Genomic DNA, 13,063 nt, shown 5'->3' on the forward strand with positions numbered 1-13,063 from the left:
TTATGCAAGTCTGAACTAGCCCAAGCAATTTGATCTACAAAGCCCAGATTCAAAAGGCTGCAACTTGTCTAGTTTTCCTTAATTTGAAAATGGATTCTGCTGGATTTAAAAATGCAGCTCAGTACACCCCAAGAGAGCAGACTTAGGTTAGAGCTATGGTGAAGTAAAGAATTTTAGAATGTAGTTTTGGGAAACAAGACAATACATGAGCAATAAACATGAGTGAATGAAACTGTTGCACTACAGATGCAGATCAATGTATGGAATATTGTTCTTACTCCACAGAATGAAATCACTTTGTGCCATATATGAAATAATCTCCCTGTGTGTCCCCTATTCCATCAGTTTGTTATTCAGTCATAACATAAGACAAACTTCGGTGAGAAAAAAGCTTTTCCACTGACAACCCATGCAGTGACTCATCTCCTAGAGATCTGATATTTCAGTTCATTATCATTCTTTTCTTAGGTATCTGAGCTGAGACTTTTTTTTTTTTTTGCACAGGTCAGGCTACTTCAGAAGCATTCCCACACTTCATGCAAAGCTTCTGCCTTTAGTTAGGTTTTTGCTTTTTTTTTTTTTATTTGTCCTTTGGCAGATTAGCTCTCAGCTCTTTCCACTGAAGTGGTTTCTACCTCAACTCCACTTTCTACCTCTCACTAGTTAAGGATTAACATGCCGTGGCAACTCCTGGCAGATGTCAATCTGGAGTACTTTTCATTCAGTGTTATTTTTGTGTGCACTCAAGATTTTGTCTTCCTGCTCTGTACTGTAGGTAACACCTTGATAACCAGCCAGAGTGTAATACAAAGAGTTTAAATTATTTAAAGAAGAAAAAGGCTATTTTTGCTGTTCACTGGAGTTCACTCATATGTGCAGGACTAAATATTCTGCTCCTCAATATTTATTCCTTTGTTGCACTCCTTTCATACCTTTAGGCTCTGAAACACTGAGGGAACAAAACTTGGAGGCTGGCACTAAGACTGAGATTCCTAGGGTACATGAGCTCTTGGAGCAGGGCTGGCTACTATCCATCTGCAGTCTTTATCCCTCTGTGCATCACACATGCCAAAGAAGAGGAATTCAGTTACCTTTCTGTGGATCCTGGTATTATTTGTGCCTCACATGTAGTTGCGAACTTAACGCAAGAATAGCAGCTTTTTCAGACTATTTTATGTGATACTGTTAAAAGAGTAGGTCAGCGTCAAATAAATGTCTGAAAAAAATTGTCCCAGTGAACATTCTTGAGAAACAGGTGTCCTTTTCCTTTGGGTCTGCAGTGGTGTATTTTTCTGTTGATCCAGCTGATACTCATTTGCATTTCGTCTACAAGTTTTTCAGTTAATTTTTAATACAGTGAACAGAATTATTGTTAGGATCTTTTTGCAGTAGCTTCTTGTAGTTCTTTTTCTAGAGGTGCCAAAGTCTTCTGTTTCCTACCCCCAGTAAAAATTAGATTTTATTGTCTAACTCACAACATAAAAACGTAAGTTGCGAACAACACAGGAAGAAGTTAAAATCCACATTCTTACCAGAACATTTTATCAGCTGAGGTCAGGCTGCATGGGGATTTAATTGATTCATAGCAGCAATACTGAAATGAGCCCTTGAGGAGCCTTTGTTCTTTTTCTCACAATGCAAAAATCAGACCATGTTCTGCTGAGGGACTTTCTCCATTTCCTTATATTATTAAAAAAGGTAAGATCCTGGCTTGATGCCCTGTCTGCTTCATTTGTAAGACCAAAGAATATAAAAAAATCTATCTGTCCACATTTGTGTGGGTGAATCAGTGTAAAAGAAATGTGTACAGCCCTTCCTCCCCTGGTTTTCCTGCTGCTTAAATTCAGATTCTTTTCATGTTTGAGTTGTTTCTCCAAGGATTCAGTTTTCTTTCAGTGAATAAATCCAAAGGAAAAATACCATAAATTTTACCTTTACTCTTCTCTGATCCTGCATCCTTTGAAATTCTTTCCTACAGGTAGAAGCTCAAGCAGTCTACAGTCATCTAATGATGCTCTTCAGCTGTACAGACCTTTCTCTCAAAGACCTGGAGGCTGCTGTACATAGGATAACAGGTATAGAGCAGTGTTGGAACCAGTGTCTTACAACACATCTTCTGACCAACTTTTTGCTCTTTTCGCATGGTGGACATAAGATTGCCCAGGAATGTATTTACCATGTAAGTGTTTCTTCCCTTTTTTTTCAGTTAAAGTTGAATATATATTCATTTTACTATTTTGGATTTAAGTTTCTACCTCTTAATAAAGAAAACACATAACAGAGAATTAAAGAAGACTGTGACTACTACAGCCATATCTAACCTGGTACATATCTGTTTTAGCTACAGTCAAAATATTTTCCATTCACTTCTTGATCTCACTGACAGGGTTGCTGTTGTGACTATACAGATGCAGAAACAGTTGAAGTAATAGCTTGCAGTTAAGGGATACATACAGCTCAGTTACACATGGTATAGATAGAATGTGCAAACGTTTTGATTTTCCCATAAAAATCACTCCCTAAATTATCCAGCTACTGCAGAGATGATGGAACTCTCTTCTCACTGTTTTTCATTGGGTGGAACAGCTGGTTGCTAGATCTTAGCATTGATGTGGCAGAAGCTTGATGCGCTGGCAAAGCCAGTGAGGAAAACAGTGTGGTAATTGAGAGAGAAGGAGAGAATGAAGAGCTAAGACAGTGTCTCTTGGGTGTGAAAGACAATGAAGAGGAGTAGAAGGTTGGAAGCTTGCCATAATGTCTTCTCCTGGTGATGACAGCCTTCAGGTATATTGGTGCAAACTCTAAAATGTGTTTGTGTCTCCTAAGATAAACAGTGCTATCTCAGTGTAGGATTAGAAATCTATTCCTAACCATAAAACCATATTCTTCTAAGAAGTGCATGCCCCCTATGCAAGCAGTCTAGGGCCAGCGTGTAGTTTTAACACTTCCAAAAGTTTTTTCCATTCAGCAGCAATGTGGTCTTATATATAGAACTGTATAGGATATATGGCATGTGTAATGCATCTGATTTTATGACACGGCTGGCTGACTAAAAAGACATAACATTTTTCTGTTTAAGAAGGGCTAAGATATTTTTCACATCCTAGGGTGCAAGTTCACGATTTTCTTCTCAGCATAAGAATGTAATGATAAAGTTAGGGGGGTTGTATATAGTTTTACAAACTGCTATTTCTAGTTGTTCTTCATGAAGAAAGTGCAGCTGTTGAGCTGTGATGCTGTAGTATATTAGCCTGCTACTTTAAGCCCCTCCAGGAGGACCAAAGGCAATCTTCTGATTCTTTATAGATAGCAGTATAACTAACTTTCAAAACTCTTGAGTATTGAAAGTGTTGGGTGGGTGGTGGTGGGTGGTCATGAGCTGTTGCAGGCCAGTTTGTTGGTTTATCAGTCTGATTAATTTTGACTGTATGATCACTAATGTATGGGTAGGCTCTCCATGTGATTGGATAAGGACTAAAGACAACATATGAAAGGCAGAATGGTGTGGAACTGATTTGGGATGCATGGCTGTGGTTTTGTTTAGCCTAGTAGACTTTGGGTTTAACACAGCAGAGGAATCATGTTCCTGCTGATTGCAAAAATTGCAGCTTAGGGTCTTTTTCCTGTTTTTTGTCATCTTTTGGGGGAGTGATTTATTTTTACTTTTGAAAGCTGTACAGATTTGGATTGTCTCCCCAAATACAGGCAGAACCTTCATGTGCTTTTAGTTGTTTTCTATAGCAATGACTTAAAAATTGTTACAATGTCTATTCATTTGTGTTTCCTTTAAAAACTTTCTGCATCTTGATTTGTCTCACTTAAATTTGAGACAACAGCAGAAATCTCAAAGTTGCTCAGTTCCACTAGGATGTATGAAAAGCGATACCTCGGGCAGAAGTTGCTTCTCACATACTCAGTGGTGAGGGACAAATCTGGTTTTGTTGTAAATATTGCCGAAGAATTCTTAGTATTTAGCAACATAATTGCATTATTTCATCTTCTGTGTTTCCTTTCAGATTACCAAGACAACTGATATAAGCAAAGAAGTTTATAACCTTCTTATCCGTACTGCATACAGATTTAACTGTAGTGGAGAAGAAAACCAAAGAACTGTGAAGCTGCTGAATGAACTTCTTCAAAAACTTACATTGAAAGTTTAGAATTTTAATGTCATCTGTTTATCAAGCCAACAGATCAGGTCTTTATCCAGGTGCCAGACTTCCATTAGCATCTGGCACTGCAGTTTACCAAGGGCAGAAAGATGCCTATATATACTTACATCTCTTAATTTATATTCCCTCATCTATATTTAAAAATAATCTGTTGTTTGGAAATACTAACTTTTTGAAACATAATAGTAAATATTAAAGATGCTTGAAAGTTTTGTTCTGAGTACCTTCTGTAACAAGAGACCTACATAATTTAAAGTAGTTCCCTCATCTCCTTGATGTTTATCTGGCTGAGGATCAGTTTTTCTCCCAAATTACGCATGTGGGGTTTTTTTTAGCAAGTAATATCCAATTGTTTGATTGGTAAGTTGTTACTAAAATGTTTTGTTCTGTGCTTCTTTATGAAGTTTATGAAACTACCGATGATCTCAGGCAATTCATGGTGTTCTCAGGAAATCAGTGATGTTTCCTGAACTCTTTTTTTCTTTTTGAAAATGTTTCCAAAATGAAAGTCTTCCCAGATTTGCTAAATGTGGGACTGCAGCTTTCAGCTGGACAGTGTTCTCCTCAAAGTACTATACCAATAGCTGTTCTTTGTCAACAGATACTGCAGGCAGGAGATTGCTTGCAGTACAGCCCACTTAACAGTGTGCCATGACCAATGCTATAATTTATTCATTTAAGAAATATGGGGTTTTTATTCAGACAAAAGAGAACAAGCAAAACAGAAACATTTTCCAGTTTGAGGGACAAATTTCCTATGAAGGTTGCAACTCACTGCCTTCATTTTTGTGTCCAGCAGTAGTTTGCTTACTTCTTTGTTTAGGTTTTTTGTCTTAGGCAAGGAGCATAGACAGGTAGCAATGGCTTATGTTTTTACCCTAAGGAAAGAGTTTGTCCCCAGAGGTTTTGTGAACATCTTTCTAGCTTAACTAGAAAAATAAGCACAGAGAATAGTAGTGACAGACCATCCTAACTTTCCTTAGGAATTTGCTGTCCTGTGTTACTTAGCTGTAATGCCAACACTTGTGCTATGCTACTTGGACTCAAGATGCTCAAAGATGTTACTTGGACTGCTATTCTTGCATATAAAATCTTGAATTAATGTATCTTGAATTTAAAATGCTTTTAGAATGTAGCATTTGTTTTTGAGCAAGGGAAAAGAAAAACAATGTACTTAGTGTCCCTTGGCTGTAAGAAGTGGAAAGATATTTTCTGTTGTGCTGTTGACTGATTTCTTACAATTTTGTTCCCAGTGAGTCATGTAACAGAAGTTACCTGCCCTGTCAGTCAGTTTGCTAGTGAAGAAGTAGCAAACACATAATGTATGTCTGCAAAGAAAGGGGTTTTTTCTCTTTTTTGATTAAAAATATTTTAAAATGAAAATTCAGAAAAAGATGTGTTGCAATTTTTCTGTTGTTAATAGCCACACATATCTAAAAAAGTAAAATCAAGCAACCCAGTTTTCTGTTGCCTGAATACCATAACTGAAAAGCATGGGATTAAACTAACTCAGAGGTATTTGTCTAGTGGAAACAGATGCAGACTGCTCTGTCTAGAATGATAAATAATCTAAAATTTTAACCCAAAGGAAGAATGTTTTTCTGTTTGTTTGTTTGTTTTGGTTTAATGTCTAATCTGGTTGTTGGATGTGAGGTTCTTTGGTTGTGTTTTCTCCATATTGTGCCTATATATAACTTTAACTACATAGAAGAAAGATTGGCAAATAATTTCAATATCTGGTTCTTGCAGATTAATTAGGTGAATGATATGGGTATTATATTTAGATGGGTTTTACAGTTTTTGGACAGGAATTTTTAAGTAACTTTTCACTGTGTTTTTATTTTTCCACTAATGCATGAAATTCTGAATGCATGAAAATTCTTCTAACTTTCTTTAACAAAATCAATATCCTGATAAATAAAGATGAATCAGTTCAAGCAGGAAGGAAATGTACAATGAAGGCGGTAAAAAACCAAAATTAGTAGTTAATTGGTACATTCTTGTTTTCCTGTGTTTGGCTTCGTAAGAAAAACTGAATGATTTAAATATTAAGGAGGGTTTGCTTGTTTCAGGAGGCTCTAAAGAAGAAACCTAATTGATGCTGTCTGTAACTTAAAAGAGATACATCTGTACTGGCATTCTTTTTGCCCTATTTAGCATAGTGGTTATAAACCTTTGGTATTTCTTTCTCCTTACTCTTTCACAATGCTTGAATTATGATCTAACTTTGATATAAGCTGTGATTTTGTGGGATGTTGAAGCTACTTTTGTTAGTTTGCCAGTGGAAGGCTACAGAGCAATTTGGTAGATCTGAGTAATGGAAGAGCTCTCATATGGTGGCTTCTGCACTATCCTTCCAATCTGCATCTTTTCCTCTCTAATTGCTGCTTTCTGGAAATGTTCTTTGGAGCCTTCAAGGCTGTACTTTTATGCTGAACCAGCCAACAAGTCCTGAAATCAGACATCAAGTAGGTTGTTCCCATGCCTTCTGTCTCCAGCACACACCCTGGTTCTGGACAGTACACTGAACACAGAGAACTTTTCAAAATTGTTCTGCTTCAAGGCATTTTTTGAATAAAAATACAGACAGTAGATTTTACTTCTTTGTTGATTATGCTTCTTTCCAGTCTAAGACTGCTAAGTTAGAGCTTTTGAATTCTGCTGAATTTGCAGCATGGTGCTGGGCGGATTCTGTGGATTTTCTTCAGGCAGGAAAATAAGGTCATTTCTGTGGCTTTTATTTAATCAAGATCTCAGTAGAGTGCCTATAAAAAGCAGAATATATTTTATTTTGTCATGTATTGGCAGATACTGCAATTTAGCTGACCAACAGTAACATTTAATCTATTACTTCTAGCATTTGTGATTAAGTTTCTGTACTCTCAGCATTGTAAGTGCCAAGAGGTGTTAATAGACAGAGTTGATATTAGTTCCAGTGAGCCGAAGTCTGTGGTATATGTTTGGTTTGGCAAGGATACAATTAAAAAAAAAATCTGAAGCATTAACATTACGGAAGTGTAGGATAAAACATCTAGCACAAATTACTTTCAGTTACTAAACAAAACACTGTTCAATCAGGTTTATACTGTTTCATTGCTGTATTATCTAATGACAGAATAAAGTACTAAGGTTCTGTGTGAAAGAGTAATGTCATACTCCAATAAAATGCAGTTTTCTCTGTGATAGATATAAGAAGGGTGTAGAAAGGTGGTAGTTTCTGACATGGCAAGGCAGTTTTCTACTAGACCCAAGTTTGAAAAGTCAAAACCTGGAATGTTATGGGAGGAGTCCTCCACAAGCACATGGAGCATGTATTTGAATTTCTTATACTTTAGTCTGCAATGGCTTTCTTAAGCAACCAGCATGTTTTTGGGCAACATCAGTGGTTAAACCACCGTAGCTGAATGCTCTGGTGCTAGAGGCATCCCACTAGCACTTAATTCATAGCAGTGTTCAGATGTGGGCCTGCTTAAATCCACTTCTCTGGCAAGTTTTCCTTACTTGTGATACAATTTTTTCCTAAATGCTTGCCTGGATTGAAAAGATATGGTCATGGTAGACATTCCATTTGCTGCCCTAGCAGAGAGTAGCTTATTCTGGGAATTTGATCTTAGGTGGTCTGTTCACCAGTGAATGCCATGGAGGAGTTTCCCTTGCTTGCACTGGCCATCTTCCTTTAACCAGCTGTCTGGCTGCTGGAAAGGAGTAAACCTCACAAGATCCTTCTGATGCCTTGAATGTGTTCACTGTTGTCTGAGCTGCCAGGACCCAGCTAGGGATAAGTGTTGGGCTGCTATCAGCCACTGAAACCAAAATTTGGAATGTCAACTGGCTCTAGCTGAGTTGTAGTGATGTAGTTCATCTCTAAACTAAAGCAAGGATGGTGCTTTAGTTTGCATTCTGTATTCTTGCATGTGTGTGAAGGGAGGGAGTGACAAAGAAGATAAAACCCAACATGTCTGAAACTCAGCTGTAGAAATTTAGCTGTGATTTTTATATACAATACTGATAGAATTAAGAAGTAACAATTCCATACATGACATTCCATTAACCTGCATATCAACAAGAAGCAGAAAAAAGTCCAGCAATACTGTCTTTAATAGGTTTGTATATTTAACTAACTTCACATCTCTTAATTGCCTTAAAAGCATCTTTCATAACTTATGTCAGATGATAGACTCATTTAATAAAAAAGTAGACCCTTAGAAACAATGACCCTCTCTTCTATCCTTTTCAATAAAAATACCTGTTAGGCCCATGAACTTCTGCAGATGCATAATGCCATCTCAAAGTAATTACATTTTTACATACTCTTGACTAAACATTGTGAATTACACTGTTGAGAATTCTCACGTGTATGTGCCAGTTAGCCTGTATGTACAGTTCATTCACTCCTTAACATTTTATTTCTTAGCTTCTGAGTTTATTTTGAGGCTTCCAAAACAGGTGCATGCAATATGTCATTTGCCAGCTACTGTTCAAAGTTTTTGTAATATTTCACATACGAGAAAGCAGCTTCTGTTTGTTTTGACTAATGATGCCATAACTTCTACTATGTATAAGTTTTCTGAAAGTTGGACTTTGGCTTTTTTATTTCCAACTAACTTGTAATGATAGCTAGAGATACAAATTTCCCATCTGTACTATTGTTCCCTGTAGAGACTAGCAGTAAGTGTTTAAGTGCTTTTAATCTCATGACTGTGCTGCACTTCCATATCAGTTTCAGATGTCTGCGAATAGAGAGGGAAAAGCCAGTATCAGATTCCATGGACGAGGGGAGAGGCCTTGAAATATGACACAGGATTAATTTATAAGATGGAAATCGGTGATATGTGTCTGTGAATTCAGGCATTTTGTGAGTTTCTAGTAGGCAGGACCAATAGCATCTTTTCTGAAAACACAACAAAAGTACTAGCATTTTTTCCATAGACCTGTAAATTTCTTCAAATGCATTGCAAAACCCACTATTACGTTTCAGCTTTCTTTTCTTGTATATTTGCTTCTTTGCTGAAGTACAAATGGCCAGTGCTGAGCAATCCGCTGCACAGCACACTTTCCAGGCCTGACTGAATTGCTGTAGTTGCTTTCTCTGACTGGCTTGACCTAGGCCATGAGTGGATACTGAGCAAATGTCAAGCCCAAACCTTGAATTAAGCAGTAACATCTGTTTTGGAAAGATAATTTCATTGGGATTTAAAATCTTCAGATGACAGCTGTTGACTGTTTTTCATCATAGCTTTTCTGATCTTGATTTCACGAGTTCTCCTCCTGCTCATTGTATTGGCAGAGCAAGCTCTCAGATGCGCCTCCTCTTTAGGCAGAAGCATTGCCTTTTTTTTTTTTTTCCTCCCTTTCTGGCCAGGATCCAAGATGAATTTACAAATGGTAGATCCAGTCTCTCTTTATTTTTGTTGTTTTTAGTTCTAAAATGGAATACCCTAAACCTATATAAACATCATAGAATGAAGTTTAAGAATTTGCATGTGAAATCACATATGGGCTGAATATCTGTTTTTCTGCTGAGATCCTTCACGCACGTACTTGTGTCTAACCACATAGCAATAAGTCAACTGTTCCCTGCCCTGATTTCTTCAGATTTGGCAACCTTCTCATAGAAGAATGAAAGAAGAGAAGAACAGAGTTTGGTATCAATGCTGTCTCCCCTCTGCTTCAAAAATCATGGATTTGAACAGCCCAGTTGGTACACCACTTAAATGGTAACTCTGCTTTGGGACAGTTCTTCAAAATGCATCATAGAGTCTGGTAATCCACATGCATTTAAAGAAAGTATAAAAAGAAGTGCCATGTGACATCCCGGTGTGGTGCCATTTTCATAATTTTCCTATCATTCTGTTTTCTTTTGTGAATCTGAAATGCAGTTTAGCTCTTGATTTTTCAGACATTCAGAGAGTAAGAAGGAGGAAGAGCCATTTAGAAGGAGGACTTCCTGATTGCACTGGGTCCTCACCACCTCTAAAACATAACCAGAAGACACAGTCTTTAATTAGCTGTATTTCAGGACAAAGAGGGGAATAATTTTTGGGTTTTATATGTTATAAACCTGTGGGTTTGATGCTGAATGCTCTTGATGCAAAAGGACAGTGCTACACCAACTTTTAGCATTGATCTCCATTCTGTGATGCAGATCTTTTCTCAGCACCACATCTACTCTTCAGCTGATGCTGGCATTACTTCATACTGATAAAAACCAATCAGCTAGCTTAAGAAATAAATAAGACTGGTCTTTCTATTTTCTTAGTCTGGATGCTTTCTAATTCCTGTTCCATCCTTCCAGCTATCAAGTAAGAAATTTACATTCCTGTGATTTGAATGAAGAAAGGAGAGGCAAGTGCTGGGGAGAAGGTGTGTGCAGAAACGGTTAAATATCAGTAGGTGGGCTTTCCTGTTTTTGTATATAAGTGATTATTTATCTGACTCTTCATCTGTGTAAAGAAGTGTGCTGGTTTGGGCTGGGGTGGAGTTAATTTCCTTCACAGTGACTGGTAGGGGGGACTGTGTTTTGGATTTGTGTTGAACACGGGTTGATAATACAGAGATGTTCTTATTATTGCTGAGCAGGGCTTGCACAGAGCCAAGGCCTTCGCTGCTATTCGTACTGACATACTGGGGAGAAAGTTGGGGTGCAGGGGAGGCTGGAAGAAGACACAGCCAGGACAGGTGACCCCAGCTGACCAAAGGGATATTCCAGACCATGTGACACTATGCTCAGGATATAAAGTGGGGAAATGAAGAAGGAAAGGGGAACATTTGGAGTGATGGCATTTGTCTTCCCAAGTCACCATTACACATGATGGGGCCCTGCTGTTCTGGAGCTGGCTGAACACCTGCCTGCCCATGGGAAGCAGTGAATTAATTCCTTGTTTTGCTTTGCTTGTGTTTATGGCTTTTACTTTCCCTATTAAGGTGTCTTTATCTCAGCCCATGAGTTCTCTGGCTTTTACCCTTCCAGTTCTCGCCCTGACCCTGCTGGTAGGGGAGTGAGCAAGTAGCTATGTGGGGATTGGCTTCTGGCTGGGGTTAAACCATGACAAGAAGAAAAAAAGTTCAGCATTTATGTCATGTAATTGCATTTTTTTTATATTCAAGCAAACAGGAACAATGTTTTCCCTCAGCTAAAACTGGGAACTTACTGAAAAGCTTTCATATATAGTCAAAAGCAACAGGAGAGCATAATGAAAACAGGGCATGATATGCAGTTTCAGCACAAGTGATGGCAATTACAAAATCTTAATGTCAGTTTTGGAGGGTAATACTGCCATGTTACTGATGGAAACAAAGATGGCTGTAGGGACATGGACCCTGCATGTAGGGAAATGTTGGCTGCAGGGGCACATGAAAGGTGGAATGAGGGAGGAGGGCAGTGTTCCCTACGTTAAGGAACAAAAAAAGTGAAGAATTTTTCAGATGTAAAACTGAATAAATCAGAATGAAATTTTAATTGGCCATGCTTGGCAGTTAAATAGGTGAGTTTCAGGCACACCAAGGGACAGATGCAGACTGGAGTAAGATGGTTGCTAAGACATTTTAAGTTTTAGTTCTATTGTACTTGCAAGAGTTGACTGTAAGGGGATACAGCTGTAGAGCAAATAACACCACCAAATATAAAACAACTGTGGGACAAAGTTACTGTGAAATAACAACAACAAAATGTTTTTTCTGTGTGGCAGATGATGAGCACTGTCCTTTCAGGATTAAAGATGAAGTGGAAATACATTATGATGCCAAGCACCAGCTTCTCAAACTAGCCGGTTTAGATCCAATCAAGATGTCTGGGGGTGATGCCAGTGGCAAAGCAGCCACCACTGGCCCATGACTAAAATGTCTGAGAGTGAATTTCAGCAGGGAGCTCCAGTGCTGAGACACTGGTCCCAACAAGCCCAGAGGAGAAGCCTGGATTTAGTCAGAAATAGGCAATTTCCAGAGATGACTGAAGTGAACTACATTAACTAAAGGGTACAGCAATGTGCAGCTGCTGCTCAGGGGCACATGAGAAGACAGCGGAGCCATCATCTCTGCAGTGGTGCAATGAGCAAAACCAGAGTTTTGCAGGTTGTACTGTGGGCATTACTGTTGGGCTGCTGTGCTAATACAAAGTCGTGTCAGCTGAAAATTAAGTTCTGCTTTCTCATGTGTAAATTATCATGCAAAAGCAAATATTTACAAAACTGCAATTTCTACATGCTCTCAGGTAAGAGCAAATGCCTGTTGTTTTTCTGGAAAGAAGCTATAAGCAGCAGGAATCAGGACCTTAATTTTGTGCAGAAAATACGTACTTAGATTAATTCACAGCAAAATGAAAAATGCGGTTAGTCTCCTAAGGAGACTCAGTTTCTTTAAGTACTGGCATATTTGACCGACATGAAATGTCAACCTGGCAGCAGGGTAAGATTTTAAAATAATTTTTCCAGTATATTTTGCCCACAGAAACAAGGGCACATAGCTGTTTCAGCATGTACGTTCACTCCATATTTTGTATATGTGCCTAAACTCAGTATACTTAAGGTGAAATTCTAGATGAGTCAGGCTCCTCTATTTGGTTGCTTCTTGTCCTTTCTTGCAATTTTTTTTTCTTCTGACTATTCTGGGGATCAGAGACTGAGGCCAAGAAGAGAAATGCACTTAGATGTCTGTTGAAATCTTTGACTGTTAGAGAAGACATAAAACATGAATACTGGGAACTGCATCACAAAGGTAGGTATTTTATAGCTTTAAAAGACCACAAGATGTATTTTTTTTTTTAGTTATTAAGAATTAGTGTTGTGAATTACGGTTTTCAGTGAATTAAGAGTATGGTTTTGTGCAGGATGTGGGCTTATTTCAAATGTTTCTCTTACCTTAGAAGTACATTATTATGTGAGTGCTTTTTTTCC

The 13,063-nt window shown here is 38.1% G+C and overlaps 2 protein-coding genes across 13 annotated transcripts in view; one reads left to right on the forward strand and one right to left on the reverse strand.

Moving 5' to 3' along the window:
• The window catches only part of FANCC (FA complementation group C), a 79,607-nt gene extending 73,848 nt beyond the window's left edge, over positions 1-5,759 (forward strand). For 6 of the 7 annotated variants that reach the window (XM_048292293.1, XM_048292298.1, XM_048292294.1 and 3 more), the window contains 2 exons: positions 1,979-2,179; positions 4,017-5,759. In XM_048292293.1, the coding sequence (XP_048148250.1) occupies positions 1,979-2,179; positions 4,017-4,160 (345 nt within the window). In that variant the 3' untranslated portion in view covers positions 4,161-5,759. The remainder of the gene's footprint in view (positions 1-1,978; positions 2,180-4,016) is intronic. The other variant, XM_048292297.1, reaches the window with a different exon arrangement.
• Positions 1-13,063, reverse strand: part of LOC125320202 (aminopeptidase O (putative)) — a 228,594-nt gene that overhangs the window by 21,226 nt on the left and 194,305 nt on the right. The gene's annotated exons all lie outside the window — the stretch shown is intronic.

Source organism: Corvus hawaiiensis, chromosome Z, assembly GCF_020740725.1.
Source record: "Corvus hawaiiensis isolate bCorHaw1 chromosome Z, bCorHaw1.pri.cur, whole genome shotgun sequence".
Classification (NCBI taxonomy): domain Eukaryota; kingdom Metazoa; phylum Chordata; class Aves; order Passeriformes; family Corvidae; genus Corvus; species Corvus hawaiiensis.